Source organism: Salmo trutta, chromosome 33 (genome assembly GCF_901001165.1).
Source record: "Salmo trutta chromosome 33, fSalTru1.1, whole genome shotgun sequence".
In the NCBI taxonomy this organism is placed as follows: Eukaryota; Metazoa; Chordata; class Actinopteri; order Salmoniformes; family Salmonidae; genus Salmo; species Salmo trutta.
The window spans coordinates 38,702,911-38,713,202 of NC_042989.1; the positions used below are offsets into that span (position 1 = coordinate 38,702,911).

The 10,292-nt window shown below is 41.2% G+C and overlaps 1 protein-coding gene across 3 annotated transcripts in view; it reads left to right on the forward strand.

Annotated features, from left to right (window-relative positions):
• Positions 1 to 10,292, forward strand: part of xdh (xanthine dehydrogenase) — a 50,517-nt gene that overhangs the window by 25,429 nt on the left and 14,796 nt on the right. For all 3 annotated transcript variants that reach the window (XM_029730888.1, XM_029730890.1, XM_029730891.1), the window contains 5 exons: positions 25 to 151; positions 4,414 to 4,633; positions 4,866 to 4,990; positions 5,666 to 5,799; positions 7,736 to 7,823. In XM_029730888.1, the coding sequence (XP_029586748.1) occupies positions 25 to 151; positions 4,414 to 4,633; positions 4,866 to 4,990; positions 5,666 to 5,799; positions 7,736 to 7,823 (694 nt within the window). The remainder of the gene's footprint in view (positions 1 to 24; positions 152 to 4,413; positions 4,634 to 4,865; positions 4,991 to 5,665; positions 5,800 to 7,735; positions 7,824 to 10,292) is intronic.

The window sequence follows — 10,292 nt, forward strand, 5'->3', positions numbered from 1 at the left end:
GTGTGTGTGTGTGTGTGTGATTAGGTCTATAGATACATCGGAGGCAGAGAGTATGCCAGGTGTGGTGACGTGTGTGTTTGCCAAGGACATCCCTGGCAGCAACATGACAGGACCTATCATCTACGATGAGACTGTCCTCGCTGTTGACACGGTCAGTGTGTGTGTGTGTGTGTGTGTGTGTGTGTGTGTGTGTGTGTGTGTGTGTGTGTGTGTGTGTGTGTGTGTGTGTGTGTGTGTGTGTGTGTGTGTGTGTGTGTGTGTGTGTAGCGAGGATAGGGCTGTGGTGGTCATGTCACTTTGTCAGCCGGTAATTGTCATGCAAATAACTGCCGGTCTCACGGTAATTGACCGTTAATTAATACAAACACATTTAGCATCTCCTGGCCTCCTCCCGGCCTCCTCTTGGCCTCCTCCTGGCCTCCTCCCGGCTTCCTCCTGGCCTCCTCCCGGCCTCCTCTTTGGATTACTTTGGATTTAGAATTGTCCATTATGAAATGGGTAGGAACAAAAATACGTGTCATCCATATGCACCGGAATAGTGAATGGAGGCTGTTTTCCCACAGTTTAAAGGATGCTGGGTAGGCTACTCTGGTTTTATAGAGGAGCAGCTGAGAAATAAATATGGTAGCAGCTAGTATCCTCCTCTTTTTTAGAGGCCACCATCAAACCTCTGCTTTTACACAGGACTGCTTATAGAAATGTCTGGGCTTTATAAGGACACTTGTTTCACTTCACACGACAGGTGATGTCCCATCCAAACTCTGTGTGCCATGGACTCTCCAACCCTGTTCCTGTAGCTAGTCAGTGCTTAATTTTGGGGAATCAAGTGAAAATTGTTCGGGAAACATCGATAGTACAGTGCCTTCGGAAAGTATTCAGACCTCTTGACTTTTTCCAAATTGTATTACCTTACAGTCTTATTCTAAAATGGATTTAATAAATAAATGTAATGGAAAATCTAATCAAACACTTCATGAGAGCCCATGAGCTCATGTTGCACAACATTTTTATAGGCTATGCAATTGCGAGAGAAAACAGAGTGATGGCCTCTATTAAAAAGAGGAGGATCCCATCAGCTTTCTACAGGCTAGGTCTACTATATTTACAGCGCCTTCGGAAAGAATTCAGACCCCTCGACTTTTTCCACATTTTGTTACGTTACAGCCTTTTTCTAAAATTAAAAATCCTCACCAATCTACACACAATACCCCATAATAACAAAGCAAAAACAGGTTTTTAGACATTTTTGCAATTGTGTTCAAAATAAAAAACAGAAATACCTTATTTACATAAGTATTCAGACCCTTTGCAATGAGACTGGAAATTGAGCTCAGGTGAATCCTGTTTCTATTGATCATCCTTGAGATGTTTCTACAACTTGATTGGAGTCCACCACACATCTAAGGTTTATATCACTGTATTTCTCAACTTTCCTAGTATTAAGCACAATGCTTGTCTTTACAACAGGAGTATAGCCTATCTGGCTGGCTTGAAAATGACCCAAGGGAAAAGCGTCCTCCATTAACTATTTAAGGGCATAGACGATGTATTTTTCCCGCTGTCCCTGTTTCCAGACAGGTGCATGATAATGGCCCATTCTAAATCAAAACAAATGACACGTATATTATTTAGTATATTTAAAGACAAGAGTAAATTAAGAATTGTCTGATGGTTGACAATATTAGCCTATAACTTGTGAATGATAAATTATCAATTGTGAATGATTTTCGGCTTGTGAATCACTAAGGCAAGAAACAGCAATTTACCATTGCATTTGCATTGATGTCAGAGGGGTTAGAGGGACAACAGAGCACTGAGTACCAGGCCATTAGCGACCTACTACCAACGCATGTACAGAGTGCACAAGAGGAGATTATCGTGACTCAAATGGTCACGTGGAATTTGACTGCAGTCGGTGTGACGGGTAATGAGGCCACCGTAACAGCCCGAGGCGAAGACACGTGAGAACTTGGACAGCGTATGTTAGGAACAGTCGACGCGTGAACGAAGGGAGGAGGAGAGAGAGGGAGGGATAGAGGGGAAAGAAAGAGTGTTAAATGGAGGGACAGAGGCTTTATTCTGGGAAACGCAACACAGACGTCGAGCAACGATAATTCATTCTCTCCACAGCCACACATATGACCTACCTACAGAAGGTCTCGTGTGACTCTGGAACACACAACTCCTCCACTGTCACGCTTTGCTAGACTCCTGATTTCTCTTACCATCCCAGACTACTCTACTGTCACACTCTGCTAGACTCCTGGTTTCTCTTGTCTTCCCAGACTACTCCGCTATCACACTCTGCTAGACTCCTGGTTTCTCTTACCATCCCAGACTACTCCGCTATCACACTCTGCTAGACTTCTGGTTTCTCTTGTCTTCCCAGACTACTCCGCTATCACACTCTGCTAGACTCCTGGTTTCTCTTACCATCCCAGACTACTCCGCTATCACACTCTGCTAGACTCCTGGTTTCTCTTGTCTTCCCAGACTACTCCGCTATCACACTCTGCTAGACTCCTGGTTTCTCTTACCATCCCAGACTACTCCGCTGTTAAACTCTGCTAGACTTCTGGTTTCTCTTACCATCCCAGACTACTCCGCTGTTAAACTCTGCTAGACTCCTGGTTTCTCTTGTCTTCCCAGACTACTCCGCTATCACACTCTGCTAGACTCCTGGTTTCTCTTGTCTTCCCAGACTACTCCGCTGTTAAACTCTGCTAGACTCCTGGTTTCTCTTGTCTTCCCAGACTACTCCACTGTTACCATGTGTACTATGTGACAGGCAAAGTCTTTAGCCAAAAATCCATAGTCATGATTACATTTTATGTTTGTGTTATTTTTATGTGTGTGTGTGTGTGTGTGTTCCCTAGGTGATGTGCGTCGGACACATCATGTGAGTGATGAGTGCTGGCATCGGTGTGTGTGTGTTATGTAAATATGTGTGTGTGTTATCTAAATATGTGTGTGTTATATGTTATTGTATGTGTGTGTTATGTAAATATGTGTGTGTTTTATGTTATTGTATGTGTGTGTTATGTAAATATGTGTGCGTGTGTGTATGTAAATATGTGTGTGTTTTATGTTATTGTGTGTGTGTGTTATGTAAATATGTGTGTGTTTTATGTTATTGTATGTGTGTGTTATGTAAATATGTGTGTGTTTTATGTTATTGTATGTGTGTGTTATGTAAATATGTGTGCGTGTGTGTATGTAAATATGTGTGTGTTTATGTTATTGTGTGTATTATATTTACATAACACACACACACACACAATAACATAAAACACACACATATTTACACACACACACACACACACACACACACACACACACACACATACAATAACAGAAAACACACATATTTACATAACACACACATTTACATGTGTGTGTTTTATGTTATTGTGTGTGTTATGATATGTATGTTGGAGGGTACTGTGTGTACAGTATTTTCTACTCTGTTGGAGGGTACTGTTTGTACAGTATGTTCTACTCTATGTTAAAGTATATGTTTTACTGCATCAACTCCACCGCTTTTCAACCACATGTTGATTATCTCCAGCACAATACCAGTGTCTGCATATGTGAAAACTGCACATTTACAAGTTTTTGTAGAATTTTTTTATAAAATTAAAATGACACCTTCAAAAGTTTGAATAGTTTTAAAACATTGTTTGGAACACTATGAGATTCTACCTTCCCTCTGGCTGGAAACTGCCTTCCCTCTGGCAGGAAACGACCTTCCCTCTGGCAGGAAACGACCTTCCCTCTGGCAGGAAACTGCCTTCCCTCTGGCAGGAAACCGCCTTCCCTCTGGCAGGAAACCACCTTCCCTCTGGCTGGAAACTCATTGCAGGTTTCTTACTTTAGATCCTACCCTGTGAGGTCCCAGAAAAGCCTTTTTCAGGACCTTTTCTGATCTTTTTAACCACAGATCATAGAAACACACCTTTTTTACATAGTTACTGGTACTGTGCAGGAGATAATGAATATGAGGTTGAAAATTGGTTGAACTGTCCTTTAATATGTGTTTGTTGTAAAAGTGTAATTAAAAATATAATTTTAGCAGACACTTTTATCCAAAGCATATATATACGGTACCAATCAACAATTTGGACACACATAATCATTCAAGGGTTTTTCTTTATTTTTACTATTTTCTACATTGTAGAATAATAGTGAAGGCATCAAAACTATGAAATAACACATATGCAATCATGTAGTAACCAAAAAAGTGTTAAAAAAAAATTCTATATTTTAAATTTGAGATTCTTCAAAGTAGCTTCCCTTTGCCTTGATGACAGCTTTGCACACTCATGACATTCTCTCAACCAGCTTCATGAGGTAGTCACCTGGAATACATTGTCTGGGTGTGTCTGCGTGTGTCTGGGTGTGTGTATTCTCTAGGTGACCTGTGTGGGCCACATCATAGGAGCGGTAGTAGCAGACACTCAGGCTCACGCTCAGAGAGCAGCCAAGGCCGTGAAGATCACCTACCAAGAACTACAGCCTGTAATCATCACCATACAGGATGCCATTACACACCAGTCCTTCTTCCAGCCTGTTAGAACCATCCAGAGAGGAGACCTGGACCAAGGGTTCACACAGGCTGACCACATTCTGGAGGGTGAGTGTGAGTGTGTGTGGGTGGGTGAGGGTGTGTGTGTGTCTGTGAGGGTGTGTGTGTGTGTGTGTGTGTGTGTGAGGGTGAGTGTGTGTGAGGGTGAGTCTGTGAGGGTGAGTGTGTGTGTGAGGGTGAATGTGTGTGTGTGTGTGTGTGTGTGTGTGTGTGTGTGTGTGTGTGTGTGTGTGTGTGTGTGTGTGTGTGTGTGTGTGTGATCATGTGTCTGTATTACCAGGTGAGATGCATATGGGAGGCCAGGAACACTTCTACCTGGAGACCAACGTTACTGTAGCTATACCTAGAGGAGAGGATGGAGAGATGGAGCTGTTTGTCTCAACTCAGTCTGCTACCAAAACCCAGGTACACACACACACACACACACACACACACACACACACACACACACACACACACACACACACACACACACACACACACACACACACAGGCTTGTGCAGCACCTTGTGAGGACATACATTTCAGTCCCATTCAAAATCCTATTTTCCTTAACCCCTAACCCTAACCTTAACCCAAAAACCTAACCTTAACCCTAGCTCCTAACCCTAGCTCCTAACCCTAGCTCCTAATCCTAACCCTAAAACTAACCCTAGCTCTTAATCCTAAACCTAAAACTAACCCTAGTTCCTAATCCTAACCCTAAAACTAACCCTAGCTCCTAATCCTAACCCTAAAACTAACCCTAGTTCCTAATCCTAACCCTAAAACTAACCCTAGCTCCTAATCCTAACCCTTAAACTAACCCTAGCTCCTAATCCTAAACCTAAAACTAACCCTAGTTCCTAATCCTAACCCTAAAACTAACCCTAGTTCTTAATCCTAACCCTAAAACTAACTCTAGCTCTAACCTTAACCCTAAAACCCCTAGAAATAACATTTGACCTTGTGGGTACCAACAACATTTTCCCAGCTGGTCAACAACGAAAACATGTTTACTATTCTTGTGAGGACTTCTAGTCCCGACAAGTATAGTTAAACACGTCCACAAACACTCTCTCTCTCTCTCTCTCTCTCTAGTCTCTGGTAGCTAAGGCGTTGGGTGTCCCGGCCAGTAGAGTGGTGATCAGAGTGAAGAGGATGGGAGGAGGATTCGGAGGGAAGGAGAGCAGGTCCACCACCCTGTCCACCGTGGTCGCTGTGGCCGCTCAGAAGTAAGATGATGCACAAACGTAGATCACTCCAGATTCAAGGCAAAATTGTTCATTTTTATAGGTCCACAAGACGTCGGGAGACACTGTCCAGAGCAACAAAACTGTTCAGAGCAACGACAACAACAACAAAAAATCGGTGCCAGGAGCTTGGATTGAACGGGGTTCTATAAAATGAGAGTCAGCTATAAAACTAAACCGTGGAGTTGTTTCTCTAAACTTAACCAATCAGAATGAATTCCTGAATTCAATTAGGACTATTACATTTACATTTTAGTCATTTAGCAGACGCTCTTATCCAGAGCGACTTACAGTAGTGAATGCATACATTTCATACAATTTCATACATATCATACATTTTTTTTCTGTGCTGGCCCCCCGTGGGAATCGAACCCACAACCCTGGTGTTGCAAACACCATGCTCTACCAACTGAGCTACAGGGAAGGCTATTCTAAACCCTAACCAATTGGAATTAATGTCTGATTGTTAACCAATTGGAATTAATGCCTGATTGTTAACCAATTGGAATTAATGCCTGATTGTTAACCAATTGGAATTAATGCCTTTCTGTTTTACTTAACAAAGTCGGAATTAATGTCTAAACAAGTTCAGTCAAAACGGGCCACTAGGGGCAACAGCGAGCGCTAGTACAATGAAGTAGGCTTGAGATTTGCTAGGACGTTGTGGACGGGGATGGTGGATGAGCATAATCCGCGGACTCCGAGTCCAAGGAGAGCATGTTAAATACAAAAGCTGAAGAACACATGCACCTCTATGTACGTTTTTCAGGTGCTGGAGTTGTAGGTGAATTAATGAAGAAAAAAAAACAGAAAGAAAAACACATTACGCTGCTGTAGAATGTTAAATCCCACTGATGGTCACTGCTGTAGAATGTTAAATCCCGCTGATGGGCACTGCTGTAGAATGTTAAATCCCACTGATAGGCCCTGCTGTAGAATGTTAAATCCCGCTGATGGGCACTGCTGTAGAATGTTAAATCCCGCTGATGGTCACTGCTGTAGAATGTTAAATCCCGCTGATGGGCACTGCTGTAGAATGTTAAATCCCACTGATAGGCCCTGCTGTAGAATGTTTAATCCCACTGATGGTCACTGCTGTAGAATGTTAAATCCCGCTGATGGGCGCTGCTGTAGAATGTTAAATCCCGCTGATGGGCACTGCTGTAGAATGTTAAATCCCACTGATAGTCACTGCTGTAGAATGTTAAATCCCGCTGATGGTCACTGCTGTAGAATGTTAAATCCCACTGATGGTCACTGCTGTAGAATGTTAAATGCCACTGATGGTCACTGCTGTAGAATGTTAAATCCCACTGATGGTCACTGCTGTAGAATGTTAAATCCCACTGATAGTCACTGCTGTAGAATGTTAAATCCCACTGATGGGCACTGCTGTAGAATGTTAAATCCCACTGATGGTCACTGCTGTAGAATGTTAAATCCCACTGATGGGCACTGCTGTAGAATGTTAAATCCCACTGATGGTCACTGCTGTAGAATGTTAAATCCCACTGATGGTCACTGCTGTAGAATGTTAAATCCCACTGATGGTCACTGCTGTAGAATGTTAAATCCCACTGATGGTCACTGCTGTAGAATGTTAAATCCCACTGATGGTCACTGCTGTAGAATGTTAAATCCCACTGATGGTCACTGCTGTAGAATGTTAAATCCCACTGATGGGCAGTGCCGTGTCAACAAACTTTTCAAAATTTGATGTTTGGAGAAATGTGGTAAAAATTCTAATTTCGCAATGAGACTGAGAGGTTGTTGTGTATGCACACACTCGGGCGCACACACCCACAAAAGCATGCAAACATATAGTACACACACACAAACACTCACTCTTCGTAACTGAAACTCTCTTTGTGTGTGTGTGTGTGTGTGTGTGTGTGTGTGTGTGTGTGTGTTGTGTCAGGTTGAAGAGGCCAGTGAGATGTATGTTGGATAGAGATGAAGACATGCTGGTGACGGGGGGACGACACCCCTTCTATGGACGTTACAAGGTAGGACATGCCTGTACACACACACACACACAGAGACACAAACCACAGAAAACAATGCAATCTATAAGTCCAGTCGAGAAGTACTACGGACACAGTTATATGGACTTGACAGAAATATGCAGAACAATAATATATATTTTTTATAAAGACATAGGACAATACAGTAATCATATTATGAATATTTACCTGGATTTTTGGTGATGTACAGCATCAAATAATATCTTTCAAAACTCAAAGTAATTTGTGTTTAAACTATTTTGTGACTAACAAGTGAAGAGGAAACATAGCATACAGCTTATACAACAGGTTGACAAGGTAAGTTATGACTTATTACTAAACTCAGTTAGATCTGGAATATACTGTAGTCAGATATACTAGCTGAGAATAACAGCCTAATATTTGTTCTACAATAAATAGCAGTTTCTTCATTTTATTGAGAGGAAACAGCAAAGTGAATAAATACAAACATGAATCTGAGGTAAAGTAGATGTTATCAGCGGTGGAAACTCGATTGTCATACTTGAGTAAAAGTAAAGACACCTTAATAGAAAATGACTCAAGTAAAAGTGAAAGTCACCCAGTAAAATACTACTTGAGTAAAACTCTAAAAGTATTTGGTTTTAAATATACTTAAGTATCAAAAGTAAATGGAATTGCTAAAAAGTACTTAAGTGTCAAAAGTCAAAGTAAAAGTACAAACCATTTCAAATTCCATATATTAAGCAAACCATACGGCACAATAAAAAATGTATAAATATTGACGGATATCCAGGGGCACACTCCAACACTCAACATAATTAACAAACGAAGCATTTGTGTTTAGTGAGTCCTTCAGATCAGAGGCAGTAGGGATGACCAGGGATGTTCTCTTGATAAGTGTGTGAATTGGACCATTTTCTTGTCAAAAAGTAACGAGTAGCTTCGGGTGTCAGGGAAAATGTATGGAGTAAAACATACATTATTTTCTTTAGGAATGTAGTGAAGGAAAAGTACAAGTTGTCAAAAATATAAATAGTAAAGTAAAGTACAGATACTCCAAAAAACTACTTAAGTAGTACTTTAAAGTATTTTTACTTAAGTACTTTACACCACTGGATGTTATTATGAATCTGAGGTAAAGTAGATGGGATGTTTATTATCAATCTGTTTGTTATTCCCAGCTATCTGAATTTTGAAATTGAAATCTGTAATTACCTGCTTGTTCAATAATAGTGTTTTGTTTAATGATCCTATAAAATCTATCTTTATACAGTACCAGTCCAAAGTTTGGACACACCTACTCAATCAAGTTGTTTTTTTTTTTACTATTTTCTACAATGTATAATAATAGTGAAGACAAAACTATGAAATAACACATATGGAATCATGTAGTATCCAAAAAAGCATTAAACAAATCAAAATATATTTTATATTTGAGAATCTTCACAGTAGCCAGCCTTTGCCTTAATGACTGCTTTGCACACTGTTGGCATTCTCTCAACCAGCTTCACCTGAAATGCTTTTCCAACAGTCTTGGAGGAGTTCCCACATATGCTAGGCACTTGTTGGCTGATTTTCCTTCACTCTGTGGTCCAACTCATCCAAAACCATCTTAATTGGGTTGACGTCGGGTGATTATGGAGGCCAGGTCATCTGATACAGCACTCCAGCATTCTCCTTCTTGGTCAAATATCCTTTACACAGCCTGGAGCTGTGTTGGGTCGATGTCCTGTTGAAAGACAAATGATAGTCCCACTAAGGGCAAACCAGATGGGATGGCGTATCGCTGCAGAATGCTGTTTAAGTGGTAGCCATGCTGGTTAAGTGTGCCTTGAATTCTAAATAAATCACTAACAGTGTCACCAGCAAAGCACCATCACACCTCCTCCTCCATGCTTCACGGTGGGAACCACATGCAAAGATCATCCGTTCATCTACTCTGCATCTCACAAAGACATGGCGGTTGGAACCAAACATCTCAAATTTGGACTCATCAGACCAAAGGACAGATTTCCACCGGTCTAATGTACATTGCTTGTGTTTTCTGGCCATAGCAAGTCTCTTCTTCTTATTGGTGTCCTTTAGTAGGTGTTTCTTTGCAGGAATTTGACCATGAAGGCCTGATTCACGCAGTCTCCTCTGAACAGTTGATGTTGAGATGTGTCTGTTACTTGAACACTGTGAAGCATTTATTTGGGCTTCAATTTCTGAGGCTGGTAACTCTAATGAACTTATCCTCTGCAGCAGAGGTAACTCTGAGTCTTCCTTTCCTGTGGCGGTCCTCATGAGAGCCAGTTTCATCATAGTGCTTGATGGTTTTTGTGACTGCACTTGAAGAATCTTTCAAAGTTCTTGAAATGTTCCGCATTGACTGACCTTCATGTCTTAAGGTAATGATGGACTGTCATTTTGCTTTGCTTATTTGAGCTGTTCTTGCCATAATATGGACATGATCTTTTACCAAATAGGGTTATCTTCTGTATACTGCCC